Source organism: Phalaenopsis equestris, unplaced genomic scaffold (genome assembly GCF_001263595.1).
Source record: "Phalaenopsis equestris unplaced genomic scaffold, ASM126359v1 Scaffold000428, whole genome shotgun sequence".
NCBI lineage: Eukaryota > Viridiplantae > Streptophyta > Magnoliopsida > Asparagales > Orchidaceae > Phalaenopsis > Phalaenopsis equestris.
This window is the reverse complement of record NW_018164869.1, coordinates 3,495,278-3,521,615: the sequence shown is the minus strand read 5'-3', so window position 1 is coordinate 3,521,615 and position 26,338 is coordinate 3,495,278. Positions and strand designations below refer to the sequence as shown.

Genomic DNA, 26,338 nt, shown 5'->3' with positions numbered 1-26,338 from the left:
TGCATTCATATTTGTGTAGATATTTGCAGTGGTTAATCGAAGATCAAGGCTCGGAGGATACGCACTTTCATACATTATATGCTGTTTCTCTTGCAAAATCAGCTATTGAATTAGTTGAAAAATCCAATGGGATGAATCTAACTGATATTGTGAATAAAGATCCTCTTGCAAATCATATTAGGGAAAGGTTGCAGTTATTCTTGCAGTGTTCGGATTTGTATGATCCTGAAGTAGTGCTTAAGGTTGTAGAATGGTCGGAGTTGTGGTTGGAAAAGGTATCAGAATTGCAATTTCTATTCTATCATTTGTAAACAATTTCCATAATCTGTTACTTGCATGTCTATATCTGTACTTTTAGTTCAATATGATAAAATTATATTTTAATAATGCGGATCTTTTTCCTAATATCGTTAGTTTAATATGGTTAAATTTATATTTTAATAATGAGGCTCTTTTCCCGATGTCGGAGTAGTCGGGGTTTTTAATTTGGTTACAGTTTTGATCCTATTGAAAAAGAGATTTAGTTTTGGCGGTGATGCCAGATAAGAGGGGGGATGGAGAAGATTCATCAAGAATAGCCAAGACAACAATCCGAGACATGAGAAAACATCCAAAACAATGAAGAGATGCACTAATCAAATAAAAGATACATGAGTGTTTTATTCTCTTAATCGATCGGGATACAAAAATCACGACTCGGAGGATTGATGAAGTAATGAAATCCGACATGTTACCACCAATAACGAAGGGATACAATTGCTAGCACCCAACACCATTGATACAAACTTGTTCCCATCCAAGAACCAATAAAGGAGTACAGGCCCTCACACATCTCAAATGAAAAAAAAAAACCTAATACAATATACAATCACATATTTATAATCAACAAAAGAACTAAATGTAATGAAAGCAAACACACGAAAATCTCCTTGCTACTTTTATGAGTTGGATATAACCCTAGCCTTAAAGAGAGCTGAACGGCCTTCCACACTTGAACCGAACCGGGCCGAGGGCCCCCCACCTTGCCCCACTTTAATCTGTCAGGGTTGGTGCAACTTCGACCTCATTTGTCGAAGCTTCTGACTCCTCATGATATGCTTCAGACAAGTCATGATATGACTTCAGGTCGACCATGTAGAAGGTGACAGAGTTGCCATAACCTATTGGGATTAGAGGGCTTTTGACTTTCGACACTTGTCTCCTCGGTGGTATTGTTTAGGTTTATGTTTGAGAGATGAAAGAGGGTATATGAGACTATTTTAAGGTGCATAAAAAATATTTAGGGTTTCTAATTTTAAAAATCAACACGAGGGATACGTTTGACATTGGTTTGGTGGGCTTAGGTTGAGGAGGTGGAAGAGGGTGTATGAGACTGATTCAAGGTGCAGAAAAATATTTAGGGTTGCTGATTTTGAAAATCAGCAAGGGGAATTAGGATTTTGGGTTATGTATTGGTGGATTTTTGAAACACTAGGATGGAACTAGGGTTAGGCTGGCTCCAATATCAAATGACACTGAACTTGGGCTCCTAGAAGGTGTTCTGGAATCCGGTTTGACGGGGAGGAGGTAGAGGAATAGTAAGTGGATGAAGTTTTGAGCGATCGAGGATATTTGAAGATGGATAGATGATGTTTGGTGGTTGTCCAGACTGAAAACTACCATGAAAAATGCGAAACAGTGGCACAGATGTCGAGATGGGGTGTCAACTGAAATTGTGGTGTGGATAAAGACAAGATAGCGAACCATAACTAATAAAAGCAGTTTTCGTGCTGCAAACAACAGTTGGATGCGAGTTGGACGATGAAGGAGGGATCACCACTTCGATCTTGTGAGATTATAGACTTATCGCCTGAAATAAATTTGAGGATACAACACTCCAATAAAGATAATCAAGAGAAAACATATCCAAAATACATAAACCAAGCAAAAAGCCTCTCAAAACAAGAATGCAAACATATAAGTAGTTCATACAAAAACCAAATTAGAAAATATAGGAATATGAAAGAAATTAAAAAAGGAAATAAGATAAATGGTTAGATTGGAAGTTGGTGTTCCGTGCTCCCATCCGAACCTGCTACATGCTTCTCCCAAAGATCATGCGTTTGTTGTGGCACTATAGCTTCTGGTTCCTGCTATTACGGGAGTATCACGTATTGTAGAAGGGGATATCCACATCCCGTTATTCCTGCTCCCGCAACATTCTCACCGTCGGATGTTCTTTCTCACAAAGCTCTTGAGGTAATTTCCAACGATGTAGTTTATCACTCATGTCTGACCATCTGTTGGTGGATGCATTGCTTTGAGATGTTGGGCCTCCCTCAGTAAGGGTAATTCAGGAGGTAAACTATATGACAATCCCAAAATTCTCTTATATGGTGTCGGTTCTTTGAACTCACAACTCTTTTGAACAACCAATGCCAGTCTCGCTGATCCTCCTTTGAACGTCTGCAAAAAGGTAGTTCATGGCATGACATCCTCAATCGTTGTATGGATGCAAATTATCTTGGACTCACTATCTTTAAGGGTAACCAATGATAATAATGCATGAGCCGCTCTCATAGGCTTAGCTTGAATCACTAGTATCTCTCACTCATCGGCCGTAAGCTTGTTTTCTTCATTCTTCTCTTCTAGGTCTTCACCCTCTATCTCTTCTATTGCACTATGCTCACTGAAAGATATTCTCCTGGTTGGGCAATCCGACGCCATGTGCTCAAACCTGTGGCACTTGAAGCACTCCTTGGCTGAGATGAATTTGAGAGTGTTGACAGGCTCCATCTTTTGGATTGAATTCTTCTTGGGTGATATCAGTTTGGGTGCTCCACTGGGTGTACTTTTATTTTCTGATCTTAGTGTTGAACTCTGCTTGTAAGGTGTGTCAGTCACCTGATAATGTTGCTGTTTTTCTAGCTTCAAAACTAGGGTTTGTACATCTAAAATGGACATATATTTTCTATAGCTGAATCACATTACTAATGGATAACCTCAGTCCTACAAGATATCTTGCAACTGTGTCCCTGTGGTTCCACCAATATACATTTCAATATAAGTTGATCAAAGTCTGCTGTTTACTCCTCCACAAAAGTATCTCTTTGGTGTAGGTTGTGGATTGTTATGAACATGTCATGTCGGTAATATGAGGGAAGGTATTTGCGCTGCATTTCTCTTTTTATCTTAGACCACGTAGTGATCTTACTATTTTCTTCTCGTTGCCGAATACACTTCAGGTTCTCCCACACTTATGAAGCATGTTTTCCGAGCTTTGTGGTTGCCAATTTAACCCTTTTATCCCGATTAATAATCTTGTACTAAACAATTCACTCTACTTTTTGAAGCCAACCTACAAATTCATCTTGATCCATGCGACAACCGAAATCTATTAATTTCACCTTTACTCCAAAATCCCGACTTCTTTGATATCCTATGCCAAATCGTCAAGGTAGTTAGTAGTTTTTCATCAATGAAAATTGATTGATGGAAGGGATTTACTTTCTCCTCTCGATCTAATAAGTCACCGTTATCTCTAAGGGTAACTTCACCGGATGGTCTCTTATCGGAGACGGAACCATTTGTTGCTGTTCGAGGATTTCTAGCTGCATATCCTCCATCGCGAATTTCTCCTCGACAACATTGTGTTCTTTTCTCTAGACCAGGTTTCTTGCAGATGTAGGATTGCGATTCAAGATTGGTCGGGTGTTTAGGTTTTTGGGGTAGGTGTCAGGGTGGAGTTTTTATCAATGTAGGAAACTTTGATTTTGAAAATTTTTAGGGTTAGGAATCTTGATATGAATTATTAAGGGATTGATGTGATTTGTTTTTTGAAATTTTTTTATGGTAATAAGAAAGATAAAAACCTAAAAAATATGGGGCTTGCGCTCTAATACTGAATGATACCGGAGAAAGGGTTGTGGAGAAGATTCAACAAGAATAACCAATAAAGCAATCCCAGACAGGAAAAAAATAAAAATTAACCAGAATAAAGACAAGATGTATTAATCAGATAAAAGATACAAGATACCAGAGTATCCAACTCTCATAATCGATCGGGATACATAAATCGCTTTCTGAAGGATTCTTCAAGGATGGAGACCCGGGATGTCACCGCCAATAACTAAGGAATACACTTACCACCACCCAACACCTTGGATACAAACTTGTTGCCATCCGTGATCCACAAAGGGAGCGAAGTCCCTAAAAAATCTTAAATGAAAAAAAAAAAATCCCTAATATTATAAACGACCACTATTCATAATCAACAAAAACCTAAACCTAGTAAATGCAAACATGTGAAAATGCCCTTGCTGCTATTAAGAGTGTGTGACAACCCCGGCCCTAGAGAGGAGCCGATTGGCCCTCCCACACTTGGACCGAACTGGTCCGGCTACGTCATGTAGTTTTAACATTTTCCATGGTTTCAACATTCTATTTTGGTTTTAGTGTTTGTTATTCTTTTAAGAATATGATATATTTGATAGGTTTAAAATTTGAACTAATTAGGTGTGCTTGTATATACTGATTATGAGTTGAAATAATACCAAAAATATATATACTACTGGATGGTTCATATGCCTCCAGACTAGTATACCATCACTTCTTATTTATGTTTAAATCTTATTTTATTTCTTTATTATTATATTGAAAATAACTAAAGATTAATAATAACTTATTATGAGTTCAACTGATCATGATTTTCATTAAAAATATCGAATTTTCTTGTGACGTCTGATATTTCAAACCGTGATTGATGTTCTAAATAACGTGCATACTTTGTTTTCCTTTCATGATTATTTTATTATAAATATAATAGTAATATTTCATTATTTATATGTATCACTGAAGATTAATTATAGATTTTAAACTTATTAATTTTTTTTATACATAATATACTAGATATCCCTTACATTTTGAGCTGCTATCTTGGGCTAGTGGGCAGCAACCGTCCCTATAGCACATGCAGACACAGTTCAACATTTAAAATTCAGTGTTTGTGGTTTCTGGAGATTTGTGCTTTCTAAATCTTGAGAAACCTAACACCGACGAGAAACCTAACACCGACGACCAATTTAGGATTTTTAAAGCAAAACCAGTTCTAAATGTGCGTTTTTGGATTGGTTTTATGGACATTTTGATTTGCTTGGAAAGTGCAGATGCTGCAATGCGGCGTTCCATCTTTTAGAAAAAAAAATAATAAGCGAAAGGCTTATTAGGGATCAATTTTATTTTTTATTTTTAAGTACATGTTTGTTTGTTGTGCTTTTCTTACATATTTTATTTTTTTGTTTATAATAATAAATTAACATGTTTCTGAAAACACTCAAGATAATTTATAGATGTTCCGAGTTTTTTTTTTTAAAAAATCATATTTTAATCTAATTGTCAAACATATTTTATTCAAGTAAAACATAAATAAATAAAAATAAAAAACAAAAATGTTCCCAAACGGCCCCTGATTTTTTCAAGTCGTTCCATGTTATGTTGTAATGGACTTGGTTGTCGCAAGTTATCTCAAGTACGGTCAGTTGTGCCTTGACATGTACTTGCTAGTTTGTCTTAGAATTCCATGCTAATATGTCTGAAAATCGAGGTGGTATCACTAGAAAAGAGTGTTATTATCGAGGTGGTATCACTAGAAAAGAGTGTTATTATCACTTTTATGCTTAATTTTTTTCCTTTTTTAATTTTTTGGAAGCTTAAAATTTTTTAGATATCATGTTTTCTCTGGCAAAGCTGTAATTATTTCCAATGTTAGGCCAATTTTGCACTTGAGAAGCTTCAATTTTGGGATTCCATGTAGGCAATCCTTTATCGAAAAATGGGGCTCGAGGAGTTGGTGCTTGAGATCTTAGCCTTGTAAGTTTAACTAGTCCACTAAACCAGTGTTTTATTTTCTGTTAATTATTTATTATCAAATTCTTGGACTGCAATTATACTGATTCTTTGGGCTGAAAGGAAACTGGAAGATTGTGAAGCTGCTGAGCGGTATTGCGCAGAGATTGGTAGAAGAGATACTTACGTGCAGTATGCTCTGTCTTGGAATTGATTTTAGGTTTGAAATACCTTAGTTTTTACATTTTACATATCTGAACATATGCTGTAGGTTGTTAGATATGTACTTGAATCCACAGAATGGAAAGGGCCCAATGTTTAAAGCTGCAGTTCGTCTTCTTCACAACCATGGGGAGTCTTTGGATCCCTTGCAATTGTTGGAGGTATTAATCTCTTGCCATTTTGTGTCAGTGTTATTGTTCACGTATCTTGAATAACTGATGTGTAGCCCTTTTCTGACTGATGCCAAGTTTTGGAATCTTTTCAGTATGATTTCTTCTGGTTCATTTAAATGTTTAATGCATGAATTGATATTTATTTCTTATTGGAAGTCAAGCTGTTATGAAGTTTATGTTATGTTTTTCCCTTTTTTCATATTTATTAAAGGATTTTTTGAATTGTTCTGCTAAGTTATGCTATTGCATGATATGCAGAAACTATCACATGAGATGCCTCTCCAGCTTGCCTCTGGCATAGTACTGAGAATTCTTAAAGCTCGAGTCCATCATCATCATCAAGGACAGGTAGACTGTGCAAAGAAATTAGAAGCTTCTTCATTTTTTTATTCAAGCTGAAGGGACAAGACTTCCATTATGATTGCCTTAAACTGATGCTTTTTTAGATCTGATTAAGTCTGTTTTTCCAACGAAAGTTTTTTATTTTTTTTTATTTTTTATTGTACTGACAGCCTTTTATTGGCCCTAGTTTCATAAACGCAAAATGCTTTCATTGAAATTATTTTAGAAAGCACTTGTTTTGTTCTCTGGTTATGGTTATTTTTCTAAACAATTAGGCCAAGTTTCATATTGTATCCCGATCCATTGATGTAGTCTTTGCTAAGTGCTTTAGAATGCGAAACTATTTTAAGGTTTGCATATATCTTTGGTTTTTATTTTAAGAGTGCATTTGAATTTTAGGTTCTGACATTTTTTTCCTCATTATGTTTCATGTGTTTCGGTTTCTCTTTCATTTTTGTGAAGAATTGGCTGGGTTGAGATGGAGTTGTGATTGTAACGAGTGTGCAAGCTTTTTGAATGTCTTCTTGCTCCAAATTGATAATTGGATTTTAATCAGGGCTTTAACACCTAGAAGTGCCATTATGAGCTTAAAGCCTTGAACTCTTGAAGAACTTTAGATTATAGGGGCATTTACTTACTTCTCGATTCTTCTGAATTTACATATCTAAGACCTAAATTTTACTCTTGACATTTATACCACCCAAAAGTTTCATATCACATGAAAAGATACCACCATTTTAACTTTTAAGAAGTGGATTACACCTTTTCATGCATACCTAAGGCGGCATGTCGGTAAAAATTGAAGTTCAGGTTTCAGATATGTAAAGTACATAGGAATTGATCGGTATGCATGTAAATCTTCCTAGGTTATAATATATGTTTTTTTTTTTCATTTAGTTTGAGGCGACGAAGAAATTCAGGATCTGTCAAAAGAAAAAATGAAAAAAAATAAAAAGTTTTTCGTGATAGTCTTCTTGAAAACTGTAAGTATACGAGTGATGGTAAAGCAAATTTGAATTTGCTCACGAATGAAATTGATTTTCTTCAAATTTTGTTCTTTTGAGAGATAGTTGGCTTTAAAAAATTTTAATCTTTATTTCAGTTTTATTCCTTTGTCCTTGATATGTTTTCTGCTGTTTGGGAATGTGAATTCAGCATTTGAGAAGGGGTTGATTGTTGAATTCAAATAGGAGGGGGAAGGCCACGAAATTTGGAAAGCCACAATCAGCCACAAAATCCCCATGCTAGGAAAGAAATAGATGATTCTAAAGTAGAAATGACTAGGCATAAAAAATAGTAAAAAATGAAGATACCAAAAGCAGAAATTCCTAAAATTCCGACACTCTTCTTAAGTTGGAGCATAGATATCTATCATGTCCAACTTGCGTACAAGGAACTCAAAACTAGGCGTAAAAGAGACATTTGTGAAGATATTTGCTATTTGTCGCACGGTTGAGTGAAAGACATGCAAACAACTCTACAATCAATCTTCTCTTTTTGAAGTGTATCAATCTTCATATGTTTTGTGAGATCATGTAGCACTGGATTTTCTGCAATGTTTATAACAACTTTATTATCACAACAAAACTTCATTGGCATGTTTATCGGGATCCACAACCCGTCAAGAATTCTCTTTAGCCATAACATCTCACATACTTCATTAGTCATAACTATATATTTTGCTTCGACACTACTACTTGCCATTACATTCTACTTCTTATTTTGCCATGTAACCAAAGTCCCCCATGCAACCAGATTTCCCCAAATTAAATATAGTATTCGGACTTCAATCTACTGTCAATAACTGAGCTCGCCTAATCTGCATCAGTGTATGCCTCTATTTTCTGTTGCGTGGTTTTCTGAAAGTGTAAGCTCTTGCCTGGTTTATTTTTTAGGTATCTGAGAATTCAGTTAACCGTTTCAAGATATTTCTTATGGAGCAAATGCATAAATTGAGTTACCAAATGCATAACAAAGTCGATATCCGATCTTATATGCTATAATTGTATCAACTTTCCCATCAACTTTTGACATAGATCTGCATTTACTGGTCATCTTTCTTTCTATCTCCTTGTTTTTGATTTGGATCAATTGAAGTGTTTGCAGGTCAGCAATCACTTATCTCTTCTTTCGTTAGAAGATCAAGAACATACTTCCGTTTGGAAATAATCTTTTTTTTTTTTTTTATCTAGTAACTTCCATGCTAAGGAAATACCTTATAGATCCTACGCCATTTGTCTAAAATACTGATGATGGGAAAGTCTTCAACCGGTTCATTTCATATATGTAATCTTTGGTGAGAATTATATCATTCACATACACAATAAGTATAGCTATCTTCTAATCCTTGTAATAGCTGAAGAATATTGTATGATCTCTTTACTCTTGAGTATACGCCTGACTTTTAATAAATAATATAAATTTTTTAAACCATGCTCTCGGTGACAACTTCAACTTGTATATGGATTTTTTTTTAGTTTACACACTTTTATACCGAATTTCTTACTAAATCGTGAGGGTGCATTCATGTAAGTCCTCATTGAGAAATACATTTTTTATATCTGACCATTGTAGGGGCCAATCAAGATTAATTGCAAGTCACTTAAAAACACTTATAGAGTTTTGTATTGCAACTGAGGCGAATGTCTCTTAGTAATCAATTTAATAGGTCTGAATAAATCCCTTGGTAACCAATCAAGCCTTGTATCGTTCTAGAGAGCCATCAAAATTATACTTGACTTTAAACACCATTTGCATAGGATAATTTTCTTTCCACTAGGTAAATCAACCAATTCCCACTTGACTTTTTTTGCCAGAGCTTTTATCTTTTCGAAGACAATCTCCTTCCACTTATGAACTTTCAGAGTATGCTGCATAACATAAGAAATTTTCATACAGGACAAATGTAAGGGTAAAATCCTGAAAAATGTGTGAGAAATTTTTATATGGCATATAATGAGACGATGGATGTTGGGTGCACGACCTCATCTCCTTACAAGTAGCAATGGGAATGCTATAATCATTAGATTTAGAATTAGAGCTAAACTCAGTTCCATGATTAGAAGATTGAAAACTCGAAGATGAAATGGGCTGATCATAAGATAAAGGCTTAGTGAGGACATTACTTGAAGGGTTCATAAATTCTGGGCAGTGCACATGATTTGTAGACTTTCTCTTTTGAGTTGCTCTTTGTTGCGAGTAAACAATGTCAAATGGTACCTATGTCGTATTTCTTCTTTTTGTTTCCTCATTGTTAGTTTCAATATTATGAACATTATGAGATGACAATATCGGAAGACTTGAATAGTCCTCAATATCTAAAAAACTCAACCTACTTTCTCCTAATATAGTATAGTTTGGATTTTTAGGTTGAATAATCATGGTTGGGGATATATTATTTGATGAGTCTTCGATTTGAAACAAATCCTGAAAATAGCAGTCGGTTCTTTATTTTATTCACCACTTAAAATGAGGCGTATAAAGTGTTTTAATTCAAAAAAGGTGACATCTATGGTAACAATTTTTTTTTTTTTTAAGAAATATGTTCAAAACATTTATAAGCATAACCAACAAACATGCATTTTTTTGACCCAGGGTTCAAGTTTTTTCTTTTTAAAATGAATGCGAATAAATGTAGTACACCCGAATACTTTTAAAGGTAAAGAAGACGATAGTCGATTTGTTGTGTAAATTTTATGAAAAATATCTAAAGGTGTTTAAAAGTTTAAAACCTTATTGGATGTCCGATTTATGAAGAATTTACCATTAAGAGTGACTTGCCTCAATGATATTTTGACACATGATTTGTAAATTTCAATGCCCGAGCTATTTACAATAAGTGTTTGTGTTTCTTTCAACCACACTGTTTTGTTGTGGAGTGCCGAGAGCTTTGATAGACTATTCATTTTTTTTTAAAAATTGGCTCAAAATATTTTTGAAATATTCTCAGCCATTATCACTTTGTATTGTTTGAATAGTTTTTTGAAATTGTGTTTGTACCGTTGCGTAAATTTTTTGAAAATTATTTTCAATTCAAAATTTTCTTTTATTAAAAAAATCAAACTTTTTTGCGCTAATCACTGAATGAACAGACCATTTTCTTTTATAATATATAAGTTTTATAAGGATCCTGAACATCACTATGAATGAAAATAAATGTTGTAGTTGGTTTATAAGTTTAGGGAGGAAAAGAAGCAAGATGATGAGAAAGTGACAAGCATGACATTGAAAGTGTGGCATATCTTTATTTTGAAACAAACTAGGAAAGAGTTGTTTTAAATACTGAAAAACTAGAATGACCTAACCTTTAATGCCATAATATAATATCATTGTCTTTGAAAGCAACATAATTTTAAAAAAAAGGTATTTTAATATTGCTTATTTAAGTTAAGTCCATCTTCAAAATAATAGAGTCCATTTTTTTCTTTAACAACACTATTAATTATCCTTCTAGTGATCAATTTTTGAAAATCACAACATGAATGGTAGAAATTAGATTTACATTGATGGCCATAGGTAATTTTACTAATGAATAATAAGCTACAAAACAAATTGAGAACATGAGCACATCGTGAAGAGTTAACAACAGGGTGAGTTTGAGAGTTATTGTCTCAACAATTATCGAGAAGGAACCGTCAATGGTTTCGACATTTTTATTGCCTACATAAGGTATAGAGGATTAGAATAATTTAGAGCAACCAATCATATGATTAGTTGCAACAAAAAAATTAGGATGATCTAATTTATAATGCCATAACATAATATCGTCGTCTTTGGAAACAACAATAGGATTTAAAGAAGAATTTTACTTTTAAATGTTAAATGCAAAAAAAAAAAAAAAGGAGAGACATACATGCATATTAGACTCACTCCTTGATGGTATTGATAGGGGAATATAATATATCTGTACGTTAATAGAACTGAAAATGAAAATGAAAATTTTTGCCTACCTTTATGTTGGGTTGGAATTGTTAAATGTATGTTTTTTAAAATATACGTTTAGGAAGTAACTTTCAATATTGAAAAATATAATAAAAAATGAAAGTAATTAAAATTTTTTTTCTATATTGATTTTTTATTAAATTGCATTTTTCTGCCAGTATCATGTCCCAATCGAGAAGAAACCATCAATGGTTTTGACATTTTTATTACCTACATAAGGTATAGAGGATGAGAACAATTTAGAACAACCAATCATATGATTTGTTGCATCACAAAATTAGGATGACCTAATCTATAATGTCATATAATAAAATCACTGTATTTGGAAACAAAAAATAGATTTAAACAAGTATTTTACTTTTAAATGTTAAATGCAAGAAAAAAAAAATAAAATATGAGACATACATGTATATGGGAATCACCACTTGATGGTACTTATATGGGAATGCAATATACACATGAGCGAAAATGGAAATGAAAATTGTTGCCTATCTTTATAGTGGTTTGGAAATGTTAAATGAATGTTTTTTAAAGTGTACATTTAGGAAGTGACTCTCAATAATGAAAAATATAATAGAAATAAATAAAATTAAATAAAAAAATAGTTTCATTATTTTTTTTGTTACATTTCATTCTTCTGCCAGCACCGTCTATAGGTGACTCCCATATGCATATGCATGAATATCAGATTTTATTTTATTTTTCTAGCATTTAGCATTTTAAAAAAACATGATTTTTTGCATTGTAAAATAAAAGCTGAAAGGAGTAAAAGCATGTGTAATTGATTTGAAAAATAAACAGAACTATCCCCCCCCCCCCCCCCCCCCCTACCTAGTCCATTGTCCTGTTACTCAGGTGAAACTTGTCCTTTCATGTGAGCTTGTTTAATTTAAGATAATCATTACATAGCCTTAAACTTCCATCTTTCTTCTTAACAAAAAAGTACTGGAGCTCCTCATGGGGAAGCCCTTGGCCTGATAAATCCCTTCTCTAATAAGTCATGTTGCTCTTTAATTGTTGCAGTTCATTGATTGTCATCCTATGCTTTTGCCACTGATTCTGCACTAGGTAGTAAATTGATAGAAAAATATGTCTCTTCTTTGAGGCAAACCTGACTAATTATCTATGAATACTTTTGGGTACTTCTTACTTACTATTGATATATCTTCGAACTTCTCAAATTCTTTCACAATATCAATGACTTCAACTAAGAAGCCTTGATACTATTTTATTAACAGTTTGTAGGCTTTTAAATTAGTTATCATCATAGATAGGTCTCCTCTATCTTCCACAAACTTGAATTCTTCTTCATTAGGGGTATTGAATTGGATTATCTTTTTTAGAGAAATCAATGGTTGTGAAGTGATTAGATGGCTAATCCATCCCTAGGATCACTTCAAATTCAATTAATGGCAGCACCATGACTGATAAGGTGTCAAGCATCCTGAATGATTCCAATCCTTCGAATCTCACAAATTCTTAGATATAAATGAATGTGATACTCTAGCATCAAATAAAGTTATAGCCAGTTTACTATGAAATCCTGAAACAAGAATAAGAAGGCGCTAATCCTATGGAAATCCACTGATTTCTTTGAGGACCCGTTGGTTTGGCTTGCCATAATAAAAGAGTTTAATATTGACATAATAATATTATAATATCAGTTATATTTCATGCACCATAATTAAAGAGCATGAATATAATTACAAAATATCCACCAGTATCTATAACCAATTATAAAACTGTAATAATGAGATTTATCATATTAATGCTATAAAAAAGTAATAATTGTTGAAAGGCATGCTAATAATTAAATTTGAGTCTATGCAACAATAAAACAAGGCTAATTACACAGAAAAGTCATTATAAACAAAAATGAAATCTACTGTAATTATATTAACGCAATTTCAATTGTAAGACCGACAAACCTACAACTAGCTAGGAATCTAATAAAAGTAGCAAGGTTAGCGCCTCTAACTAGTAAGGGTACGTTTCTCTCATAATAAAGAACAATTCATTACCTTAGGACAAATGCTAAACTCCAAATTTATTGATTCAATGGATGTTGACTAGCATATCCTACTTGTCAAAATTTAAAAATTTTGCAGTTAGACATATTAAGATTAATTATTTACTTGGTTAGGTATAGGGATTGATTTGAAATTAACTTTATTCTAACGTAATGATATTTCCAAGTAAAATAATAAATTTAATTGAGTTTAAATTTGATAACATTGTTATTGAAAGAATTAGAAATATAAATCCAGGACTATGCTCACCTTAGGTATCAGCTATGGAGGTAATGAGGATGGGGCTGTGAAGTTGCTAGAAGGACGAAAAAGATAGGAGTTTCGGTGTGTTTATATATGCCGCAATCTGTCATTCTCTTCTCGACTTGCTCTCATTGCAATTGTATCACAAGGTTTGACAAACTAGGAGAAATATAGAAGCTCGGTGGTCTCTGTATGTCACAATCCCATCGTTGTCTTCCCGACTAGTTCTAACTGCTATTGTATTGCAAGGATTTGATTACTAAGGCTGTGGTTTTGGTCGAAAATAGGGGGGGGGGGGGGGGGGGGGGGGGGGGGGGGGGACTTCAGTGACTATAGGAGGTGATGGAGAGGAGAGGCGAGCGATGTCCTGACTTCGGCGTGGGTCCTTCCTAAATAGCCGAGAGAGACGATAAAACAACAACAATAAAAGTAAATGAGGCAACAACGTACCGAGGAAGAAAAGGAAAGAATCGGTTTAGGACGAGCAATTTGGGAAGGCGGCATGATTGCGATAACGACCGTAGGAGAAAATTTCGGTTCTTATAGTTCTGACTTGGGTTGCTTCTAGTGCTTGTTTGGATTTAGTTCTGGCCAATGAAAGTTTTTCCTTTGAAAAATTTTGGGTTTGATCCTTAGATTTGGATGGAACCGATGCCACTCTATCCTACTTGTTTTCTAAGTTTTAAAACAAATAATTTTCTTCGAAATTGTTTCATTGACCAACATTTATAGTATCATTCCATGGGAAGTAGAATCCTGATTTACATATTGTTTGACACCAAAACAATCAGATACTAGGTTTTATTGCTCTTGCTGCTGATACTGTGTAACGACTAGCTAATGTAACTTGACATACTCGACAGCTTATTAATCCTTGAAATGTGATGCAAAAATTATGATCAACTGTAAGCTGTTAATCTATCAAAGCAAATAAGTTTCTTATGTACCTGACTTTTAATTAATTTTTATTTCAATATTTAGAAGGGGAATTTACACAATTCTTATGTATTTACATGTCTAACACAAACTTTTATATTTACATGGATAACACTTTGGCATGATAAACCCATGCACTATAGTGTATTCACTTTTAAAAATAGTGATAATGATATTTTTGATATGATATTAAAAAATTGAGTGCTATGCATATGCACATGGAAGTTTTCATGTTAGATACATAAATACTAAGAAGGCGGCAATGGGTCCTTCCTAAATAGCCAAGAGAGACGATAAAACAATAACAATAAAAGTAAATGAGGCAACAACGTACCGAGGAAGACAAGGAAAGAATCGGTTCAGGACGAGCAATTTGGGAAGGTGGCATGATTGCGATAACAACCGTAGGAGAAAATTTCGGTTCTTATAGTTATGACTTGGGCTGCTTCTAGTGCTTGTTTGGATTTAGTTCCGGTCAATGAAATTTTTCTTTGAAAAATTTTGGGTTTGATCCCTAGATTTGGATGGAACCGATACCACTCTACCCTACTTGTTTTCTAAGTTTTAAAACAAATAATTTTCTTCGAAATTGTTTCATTGACCAACATTTATAGTATCATTCCATGGGAAGTAGAATCCTGATTTACATATTGTTTGACACCAAAACAATCAGATACTAGGTTTTATTGCTCTTGCTGCTGATACTGTGTAACGGCTAGCTAATGTAACTTGATTTACTCGGCAGCTTATTAATCCTTCAAATGTGATGCAAAATTTATGATCAACTGTAAGCTGTTAATCTATCAAAGCAAATAAGTTTCTTATGTACCAAACTTTTAATTAATTTTTATTTCAATATTTAGAAGGGAAATTTACATACATACCACACAATTCTTATGTATTTACATGTCTAACACAAACTTTTATATTTACATGGATAACACTTTGGCATGATAAACCCATGCACTATAGTGTATTCACTTTTAAAAATAGTGATAATGATATTTTTGATATGCTATTAAAGATTTGAGTGCTATGCATATACACATGGAAGTTTTCATGTTAGATACATAAATACTAAGAATTGAGTGGTATGTATGTAAATGCCCATATTTAAAACTCTCATTTCTGTATGATTTTTTTGTTGAAAAGATGACTTTGGTTAATTATACTGCAAAACTCATGCTCATCTATGTCCTCCAAGGATTTTTAAAGCATCCACATTTTTTCAAATCATACATTTATTATCACAGATGATTTTCTTCGAGTCTAAATGGTGTTGTGCTGGTGGACATGATTGTATTGTTTTGTCTTATCAGATAGTTCATAATATTTCACGCTCTATAAGTCTAGATGCACAATTGGCGAGACTGGAGGAGAGATCAAGAAATGTACAAATAAATGATGAGAGCGTTTGCAACTCTTGCCATGCCCGCCTTGGCACTAAACTTTTCGCAATGTATCCGGATGATTCTATTGTCTGCTATAAGGTACAAACTTTCTTCTATGCAAAAGTTTTGGAGTATTGGGTATTAATTTCGGTGTCACTTATCTCCACGTGCTTCCTGCTAGTCTAACTGAAACAATTCATATTAGATTGCTGCATACAGTAATGGTTAGTTTTTTTTAATGTGTTTATAGCATTCTCACTATAGGTGTAAACAAGTAGAGTCGAGTTGAGCTTGAGTCACCCTCAGCTTGAGCTTAAGCTTGATAAAGAAATTGAGTTTTAGCTCGAGCTCAATCCTACGAGTTTGTGCCAACTTGTTTATTATGAATGAGAGGGAAAACTATTAATTCAAGTTAGTATTATAATAAAATGACATAGAATTGATATGTCCTCAAAAATTTATTTTAATCATGCATAAATTTTGGAGCATTTTAAATAATAAACATTCTAGATTCAAATTCAAAATTATTTAGGGCATCGATTTAGGTGTAAACAAGTAGAGTCGAGTTGAGCTCGAGTCACCCTCAGCTTGAGCTTAAGCTTGATAAATAAATTGAGTTTTAGCTCGAGCTCAATCCTACGAGTTTGTTCCAACTTGTTTATTATGAATAAGAGGAAAAACTATTAATTCAAGTTAGTATTATAATAAAATGACATAGAATTGATACGTCCTCAAAAATTTATTTTAATCATGCATAAATTTTGGAGCATTTCAAATAATAAACATTCTAGATTCAAATTCAAAATTATTTAGGGCATCGATTTAGGCAGGCGAGCCCAATGAAGTCAAAATTAGCTCGCTCTGAGTCCGATCAAGCCATTTAAGCGTAATTAGTACCTTTGGATGGACACTTGAATGCTTAATAGATTCAAACTCTGATAAATTTACAGTTAAATTAAATTTCTTGTTGAGCTGAAGATTACTCGATTATGATATTATTAAGACACTCTAATATTAAAAAAATATCATCCGATCAAAGAGATAGTTCTGTGTCGTCTGTTGGAGTGGTTCAAACTCATGCAATAGTTATGACACTCATAAAATCTATAAATAGATTCTCACTCTCTTCATGAAACGAGATTTGGGACTTGGACTTGGAAGAGAAAGTTGAAAGTGCTTCAAGCTCTTGAGGGTTTCTAAACTCCTCCGTCGGACCACCATCAACTAGCTGATGCCATCGCCAGACCACCATTGAGCTGTTGCTAATTCCAGAACACTATTGCCATGCCACCACTAACTAGTTGATGCCACCATTAAACAACCGTTGCCGCTGCCCGATCACCGCCTTTGAGCCATCGACATTGCCGGACTTCCATTGCTCCACCACCTCCATCCGACTGCCGCCACTGTCAGACAATCATCCCTGCAACTTGATTACTATCGTATGACCGCCGCCGCTCGACCCCATTGCTATTAATTTTAGACCATAGACTTCACCATCGGACTACCATTGTCGCTGCCACCGAAAATTTGCTACCCGACCATCTTTGTAGCCATCGCTACCACCGACGTTGGCATCATAATTTTCGACACTTGACCTCTATCGAGTTTTTCTTTACAACAGTCGAGTCATCATCTCTTCCCCAATATTTTTTTATCACTTTTATAGTGAAAGTCACATCCCAATTGGTGTAATATTGCTTCTGGCTTTTCAATGGCCGGTAAAGTTTTGTAAACGAAATGACAGTGAAATCATTTCAATTGGGTTAGACTCCATTATTTTTGCCTTGTCGGGTTTTTTACGTAAAAACTCTTGTTGTCTTTTTTGTCAATTTCTTTTTAGTTATGTGTGTGCTAGATCTTCGTACAATACTAAGACGTTAATGTATCAGTCTATCACCTCAAATTTACATCCCACAATAGTTTTGCAGTAGAACTTATAAAACTTGTGAAATGGCCAATAAACACCAAATTGGTAAAGATGGAGCACCCTGTTCTAATACCCATCACTCTAGAGGGAAATCTTAGAGCCAGGGACGCCAATCATCTGATTTTTACCTCCACTAAAGACATTATCTTGCTGGCGCAGACGCCTTAGACTCATCTTTGGAAGGCCGAGTGCGTAGAATGGAGGAGTTTCAACATGAGATTTTTTAGCTCCTATGTGAGGGTCGTTAGCCGATGCCCACACAATCAGATAGGATGTTTAGCCACAAGGTGAACAAGTTGCAGAGAATCCCTCTCTGTTATGATGGGATCCCTCCTCTGGCAGGTTAAGACGTCAGTCTCTTCGATAATATAAGTTCCACCTATCCATCTTGTCCAGTTAGATCGACTGGTAACCCTCTAGCGATCACAGAAAACTTGGCTTAGTCACGCCTTACTTATGCTTCTAATGATGTAATTCGCGTTGAGCTACGACGTCTGGTTCAGGAAGAGTTCTCTCTAAGGGATATGGATCATTTCGTCCTCATCGTAATTTTCAGGTCTTTGCCCTTGGTCGAGAATGTCCTCCAACACCCCATCCTATCAAAATTCAATCTTTCAAATATTAACTTCTATGATGGGGCATCCAACCTTTATGAACACATTGATCATTGTCGAACCATCATGCACATTTAGTGGGCTTTTGATGCGCTTCTTTGTCAATTTTTGCTGTTACTTGGCTTGATGAAGGAGAACCACTTAAGAGATTCTGAAGATTTTCCACCGAAGCTCTTCAGATTTTAGTGGCGGGCTCTTGTTAGGACCTTGCTACTCGTCATTAATCCACTTTTATGCTGACCCCGTTCATTGTGTGAAAGCACAAATCACTGCAAATGATACTATCAATGCGCACAAAGAACAAATACTCTTCATGTCATAATGAGAGAATGTTCTCAATAAATGGCTCACTCTATCCAATTTATTGTTAAGTCAAAATCAACATATAATGCTATCTTTGTAAGACCCCTTAACAAACTCTTTGTAAAGTACTTCATAACAAATCTAAAGATTTTTAAAAGCTCATTTCATTTTTCGGGAATTCGTTAGAAATCAAAATGAAGGAGAACCACTTAAGAGATTCTGAAGATTTTCCACCGAAGCTCTTCAGATTTTAGTGGCGGGCTCTTGTTAGGACCTTGCTACTCGTCATTAATCCACTTTTATGCTGACCCCGTTCATTGTGTGAAAGCACAAATCACTGCAAATGATACTATCAATGCGCACAAGGAACAAATACTCTTCATGTCATAGTGAGAGAATGTTCTCAATAAATGGCTCACTCTATCCAATTTATTGTTAAGTCAAAATCAACATATAATGCTATCTTTGTAAGACCCCTTAAATCTATTTTCGGTATTGTGTCTTCTGTCACTCGGGTGCTCGGAAAGAACTTGACATAACCCTATCTTTCCAATGCTCCTCATAGTATAAACCATGATGAGCTATGTAGAATTCTCCTTGAGGGACAAGAATCATTTCTTGACGCATCACGATCTCTAAGGGTCTTCACCCTAATCTGAAATAGTCTTTCAACACCCTTACAAACATGCTTCAAGCTCTCAAAGCCCATGAAAACTAATTCTTAGATAAAGGGCAATCATCGCTGGAGTTTCTAAAGATCGTTCACGTCAACTTCTTAGGCACGATTGTGGATGGGAAGTCTTTTCGCCTTATATTTAGATACAAAGTCTACGAGAACCAATACTAGGCCGGGGGTAACTTTCACTTCAAATGGTCACTCATGTCAACAACTTTGACATGACCACAATTAAACAAATTCTTGACTTCCACAATAATATTCTCTCTTAAGTCTTCTCATAAATACATAAAATTCTACCAATATATTTCAAGTTATACATATAATCTAGACTATTATCAATGAGCCACAGTAGCATTTGAGGTATACCATTGCTGTCAAATGATTGTTGCCCAATTAGTTAGCACTTGAGGTATACCATTGCCTCCAATCCACTTTGTCTGATGTGGTGTAGTATCAACTTCAAGGGAAGACAATTGCCTTGCCGTAGGACTACGGGCCTCGATCACCTCCGACTCGGTCTATCTAATGAGGTCAATCAATGCTTTTTTCAAGGGAAGACAATTACCTCACATAGGATCATGAGTCAACCCCCTCCAAGTTCGATCCGTCCCATGAAAGAAACCAACCCTTTCAATTTGTCAGACAAGATCCTAGCTTTGTCGTCTAGAATACAAAATAAAGGAGGGGAGGTGTGTCCTCCATAGCACCCCCATGGGGGGCATTCATAGGTTCAAGTATGGAAAAAAAAAAAAAAAATTTTTTTTTTGAAGGGAGAATGTTAATTTTTATAACTAAATGTTCGTTTTTATTTCATCATCTTGATCATTTTTTCTTTCTCGTAACAGTGTTATCGTCGTCTCGGAGAATCGACATCGGCACGAGGGCGTAATTTCAAGGAAAATCCTATTTTCAAACCTGGCTGGCTTGTTACCAGATAGCAGGAATTGTTCTCCATCTTGGTTTCTGCTGGTTCCAGGTTAGCAGTCTACATTATCTTGAAGAGCAAGCATTGCATGAAAGATTATTTATTTATTCACCTCTTAGTAACACTAGTGGGATGCATCTGCGCTCAAATTAGCTTTCCATATTCTCTACTGATGCCTTTTCCAAGCAAAGAAACAAAAAATTATGGTTTTATATTTTATTAAATATTTTCTCCCTGTAAATGTGATGGCTAATAACTTGCGTTTGTTGAAGTGCTCCAAAACATTTTGGTAGATTTACATCCACACCACTCAATTTTTATGTATTTACATATCTAACATCTTTACTTCAATTTTTACATATATGTCAACATTTTTATTTACAAATTAATTCCTTTTTATTTATTCCATTGTAATGCCTTTTTTCGAATCCTTCTCGTAAATATTTTCTTATCTAGTATTGTTGGAGAGCTTCAAATGCGAAAGAATGGTAGAACACGAGCTTTAATTTTTAATTTTATTTCTGGAAAATATTATATGCAAATAAATTTATATTTTGAAGGGTGGGTAACATTAAAATTTTGGGTCATTTACTCAATTTGAAAGATAAAAACACGATACATCTATCATCAATCATGCTAATACTGCACTCAACTCAAATCAAACCCGAAAAATTAGGTCAGAATAACGTCCTCTGAATCAGTATTCGCTCGTCAAAGGCAACTCGGCGGGCGAACAAAGCCCGAGTTCTTCCCCTTAACATTCCTACAAAATGACTTGGCCTTTTGTTTGTTCTCCCTTTTGTAGCTCAAATCTATGTTGGTTAGTTGAATCCCTTCGCACGGGTTGGTCTTGCTGCAATCAAGCTTTATTGCTGTTTGTGTCAAGGAAGTACCATGCACGTCGCTAAATGTCACCTTGCTAATCTTAATTCCAGAGCTCTGTGAATTGCAGTACATAAATTAGGGGCATTTATATAAATATCACCATTTTCTATGATGTACATATGTAACACGTAAATTTTATTTTTTTACATTTATACCACTCAAAATGTTCACATCAGATCAGAAATATCACCAAGTACACAGTTCCACAAAATGATATGTATGTATGCAAAAGTAAAAAGTTTAGATGTTAGGTTTGTAAATACATAGGAATTAAGTGGTGCGAGTGTAAATCTTCCAAGAATTTAAGTTTGGAGATATAATTATTTAATATTATGTTATTATAAAAAAAATTATGTTAAAAATCATTTTTTCTATATATATAAATTAAAAAATTTACAAACATAATACACAATTCTTATATATTTACAAATTTAAGTCCTACTGTTAGATGGTTATATTTATAATTATAATATGTTGGTGCCATTAATTCCTACATGAAAAATATATCACTTTTAAATTGATGTTAAAGATTTAATTAATATGTATGTAAATATAAATACTTGTGTTGTATACATACATGCAAATATATATATATTTCAGGAAGGAGAGGTGACCCTAAATAATAATATGCATGATTTGAATTCAGGGTCTTACAATGAAAAAGAACCCCCTCAATAGGTTGTGAATGGAGCTTGAAGCTCGTTAATCACTCGAAAATGGATTTGAATTTTGACTCGAAGTTAGATCAAATTGAAATAAACGTGTCGAGCTATGAGATGAAACATTGGATCGAGTCTTTTTTAGCTGATTTTGAGGCATGCTCAAATTGACTCGACATCAGCTCGTAGTATTTTTTATTTATAAAAATTATGTATATATAATGATAAGTAAAATCTAGTATGATGAGTCATGAGCCGATTTCGAGCCAATTTTGAGTTGGAATAAATTCAAACAACTCAATTTGAGCCACTTAGTTTAAGCCGGATCGGGCGCATGAAATGCACTAAAGCAGATCCCAATAACTCAATTTGAGCAATTTCTAATTGGATCAAACTTCATTCAACTCTGAGCCGACTTGGTTCGAAATCGGATCCAAACTCTACTTACCTCATTAGGGCAGCTACCAGGATTAGGGCAGTAATTCTGATCAATAGAGATAGGATTCCCGACGCGATCCATAACCCCGTGCTGAAACCTAATCTCCTTCACGAACCCGCTCGAAGGCGTCGCCCATGTCTTAACCCTAAATCCATTCTGCGTTCCTCTGAAATTCACCGACCTCACCGTCACATTCTGCACCATCGTCTTCTCCCCGCCATCTCCCAAACTCCCGATCGATATCCCATGACCCGGCCCGCAGGTTATGTTCTGGATCCAAGCGTTGGACACCCCTTCGCCGACGGAGATGCAGTCGTCACCGGTCGCCATGGAGGAGCTGGTGATGGTGATGAATCTCGACATGTGGATGTGGATTCCATCCGTGTTTGGGCTGTTGCCTGGTGCGCTAATCTTTATGCCTTCTACTTTTATATCTTGGCTGAATATGATCGCGATTTGAAAACTCTGGCTGTTCTTCACTTTTGATTTGCTTAACACAACATTCTTCGATTGGCTGATCGTCAATGCCTGCATCCACGAGGTTGATGGTGAGCTTTTTTACATATCAATCCTCTAAAATTTTAAATATGGCGTATTGCAGATCTAACCTTGAAATTTTACATTACAATCACCTAAAAATCACTCGAATGATCGAAAGTCTAAAGCACATCTTCAGGCATAGGTTTATGAGACAAAAGAGTTATAATTTTAGATTAAGCATTTTGATTTTAACTTTTTTATGAAAAATGTTTTTGGGGCATTTACATATATACCACTTAATTTTTTTTTATTTACATATCTAATACCTAATATTTTAACACTCAAATTTATAGTATTACATAAAAATATAACTAGTAACTTTCGAAAGTTTAAAATATGAGTTTTAGCGTATAAGTTATGACCCGGGCTGCGAATTTAATGCAAAGATCATTGATCTCTCGAACATTGATTGTAATTTTGATTCAGATCCAGATTAGATCGAAATACATAAGTCGAGCTATGAGCCAAGTTTGTGGATCAAATTTTTTTCGGGCCGAGCCCAGCTCCACTTGAAATCGGATCTTTTATAGCCTTAGTGATGTTAGGGTTGTGAATTTAGAAATTTAGCTTGAAGATCGTTAACCGCTTGAAAATTGATTCGAAATTTAGCTCGGATAAAAATAAACGAGTCAAGCTACGAGCCAAAATTTTGATTCGAATTTTTTTTCTAGTCAATTTTGTCTCAATCCCAACTTGACTCGAAATCAGATTCGTTTGTGGCACCAAATATTGTATTTATAAATATCAGAATTTAAATGGCTGAAATGTAAATGCATAAGAATACTGTGTTAAGAATGTAAAATTTCCAATATTTTAAATATTTTAATTTAAATATTTGTCTCAAAAAATAAAAAAAAAATCTTAATCACGAAAATAACGGGCCTACCGTTGATCCACCGGGGCAGTTTCGGCCTGCAGCTTTACAGGCCCAGAGCGCTTGTCCACGAGCATCAAAGGTCCCGCCAAAAATTGAGAGCCCATTAACATATTTAAACGTGATCCACTCGGATGCTGTCGAGTAGCTCGTGTAGCCCATAAGAGTACCCTTAATGAAAAGCATTAGTTTGCTATTCCTGCACGGGCCTTGAAATAGTGCTCTACCCACTAAGTAGGGCCCACGGGGCACCACCATCGACGCCGGTTTTTGGTCAGCGCAGGCCTTCGCCCATGCATCTAGGAATGCACGAGTGGAATCCGTCCGTCCATCGGCCTTTGCACCGAAGTCCAATACGTTATAGGCCGAATAAGCGATGGTAGTGAAGTAAAGGGGAATGAGGAGAAAAACTTTAGGGTCCATTTGGGTGGGAAAAGAATAGAGAAGAGATGGGAGAGAATGGGGAGAGTGGAGGGGAGTATTTATAGGCTTGAATTGAAGTGGGGTTGTGTTGATTGAACTCATTTGGCACATGGAAATGGTGTTTTAGTGAATTAATAATCTTTTATTGGAAATTTTAATTTCTTGGATGTTAAGAAAATAGAATAAAAAATATAATTTGGATATTTTATTTTAATGACTGTTTGACTTTTTCTTCTAGATGTAGTCTGAATGTATGTTCATAAAAGAGATTTTTCTTTGAAGTTGTGAATGTGTTTGTTATTTAAGCATTTTTTATTGTTTTGTGCTAGAAGTTGATGAGAGGGAGAAAGAGAGAGAGAGAGAGAGAGAGAGAGAGAGAGAGAGAGAGAGATTAATTTAGTTTTAAATGACATTATGTACAATTGGAGAAGTGAATAGGGTATGAATGAATATATGCTTTTTCTTGCAAGTGAAAAATCATGAGGTGGGGTTTTGATAAAATAGTTTTCATTATTAGTAGTTTTGAATTATAAGTGATTACCATTTTATGAACTTCAATAAGGAGTCAATGTAAAGTAGGGATTATTGCTATTATCTTTGGTGATGATGATGACAGGAGAAACATGGTAAGGTGGGTGAAGGTGATTATGGTGATCCTCTTCCTTAAGGTGAAGACAACTTAATCTTGAGATGTTAAATGAGATGGCACTAAAGGACGAGATGACCATTGAAGATGATTGAGATGATTTTCCTCTTATAGAGCTGACCAAACATCCAAGGATGGTAGGGATTATCAAACTTTGGATTTCCATTGTCTTCATCTCTTGGGAGAAGGCCTACTCGATCATCTAGAATGGTCACAACAATTTTCTTGCATCAACTAGTGCTCACCTTCATGTCACATCGAGTTCACCCCTTAGGGAGCATTAATCTAACTTTTTTCTAGTATATTATCTCCACTTTTATAAGAAGTGATCAGATCATATTTAGTGGATTCCACAAGTTTCCTTTGCCACTTTATCATTGCCTCAAGTTCGTGTCATCTCTACCTATGGAAGGAGGATCATTGCAACTATCCTCAATCTCTTACCAGACTTCCACGCCACATTATATATCACCTCTATCTCATGTTGCCTTCACCTTTAAGGTGGGAGTCAACCTAATAGTCTTTGCTCACATTTTAAATTGCAACTTTCCTACAATGTTTCATCCATCATCTTCAAGTCCTTCTTGTCTTGTATTTATGAGAAGTTCAAGTCATTATATTCTTGTTTATATGAGATGGATCGTCTTGACCATTCCTAACTGCATTTTTGACCTTCATGCACTACATCAAATTTTGCTTCAAAGTCATGCCACTAATGAAACATTTTTAATACTTCTTTTGTACATAAAAAAATGTGCTAGCGCTGATCTTTAGGAGATCTAACAGTCAAGAAGGAAAAAAGTATGATAAAAGAGCGTCTATCAATAGAAGACTAGGAGGCCTACTTATCTGGGTGGATGTTCTCGTCGGAGTTAAAGGAAAAGGCCGACTGAGCAAGAAGAAGAACAAATGGATGAAAAATCAATCCGAATCTGAACTAATTATACTAAAACAAGACAGAAAAGCATCTGAGTTAACCATTACGAGAAAGTTGACCGAAGGCATCAACTTTCCTTCCGATAGACCTAATCCATGGAAAAACCTAGTTCCTCAATATCACCAGCTGTATGACAGACACCCCTGAGGCCCTGCATCAGGGACCAAGAATTGACAATACAATAATATATTATAGACATAAGCTCTCTTAGATGAGGTATGAGCTATCTATCGAGTTACAATGATTCACCATCTACCCAATAATCTAGTCTTGCTCCGCTGACATGAGCCTCTCATTAAGCAATCGAGGGTTGACAACCAAATTATATCAAACAATAAAAAAAGCTTGGTCTATCAAATCAATCATGCCGATCCAAAGTCAGT

General features: G+C 35.0%; 2 protein-coding genes across 3 annotated transcripts in view; one reads left to right on the top strand and one right to left on the bottom strand.

Annotated features, from left to right (window-relative positions):
- Positions 1 to 20,866, top strand: part of LOC110027402 (vam6/Vps39-like protein) — a 38,475-nt gene extending 17,609 nt beyond the window's left edge. Inside the window, exons 8-14 of one of the 2 annotated variants that reach the window (XM_020728814.1) lie at positions 20 to 275; positions 5,792 to 5,847; positions 5,947 to 6,015; positions 6,095 to 6,206; positions 6,477 to 6,566; positions 16,030 to 16,200; positions 20,473 to 20,866. In XM_020728814.1, coding sequence (XP_020584473.1) covers positions 20 to 275; positions 5,792 to 5,847; positions 5,947 to 6,015; positions 6,095 to 6,206; positions 6,477 to 6,566; positions 16,030 to 16,200; positions 20,473 to 20,565 — 847 coding nt within the window. In that variant the 3' untranslated portion in view covers positions 20,566 to 20,866. Of the gene's footprint in view, positions 1 to 19; positions 276 to 5,791; positions 5,848 to 5,946; positions 6,044 to 6,094; positions 6,207 to 6,476; positions 6,567 to 16,029; positions 16,201 to 20,472 lie in introns of those variants that run through there. The other variant, XM_020728815.1, reaches the window with a different exon arrangement.
- Positions 20,867 to 21,123: 257 nt separating this feature from the next.
- LOC110027454 (polygalacturonase-like) lies at positions 21,124 to 24,466 on the bottom strand. The gene is made up of 3 exons (XM_020728899.1): positions 23,954 to 24,466; positions 22,545 to 23,088; positions 21,124 to 21,491 (listed from the first exon to the last, which is right to left on the bottom strand). The coding sequence occupies exons 1-3, from the start codon at positions 24,370 to 24,372 to the stop codon at positions 21,264 to 21,266; spliced, it is 1,191 nt and encodes a 396-aa protein (XP_020584558.1). The 5' UTR covers positions 24,373 to 24,466; the 3' UTR covers positions 21,124 to 21,263.
- Between the last annotated feature and the right edge of the window lie 1,872 nt (positions 24,467 to 26,338).

Excerpts from the sequence above, each read along its gene's own strand:
- LOC110027454 (XM_020728899.1), bottom strand. The coding sequence starts at position 24,372 with ATGGACCCTAAAGTTTTTCTCCTCATTCCCCTTTACTTCACTACCATC. Across the intron at positions 23,089-23,953 it reads GGTGGATCAACGGTAGGCCC|CTCACCATCAACCTCGTGGA; the intron begins GTTATTTTCGTG and ends TATGTAAAAAAG. Across the intron at positions 21,492-22,544 it reads CTGGTAGCTGCCCTAATGAG|AGCTCTGGAATTAAGATTAG; the intron begins GTAAGTAGAGTT and ends TGCAATTCACAG.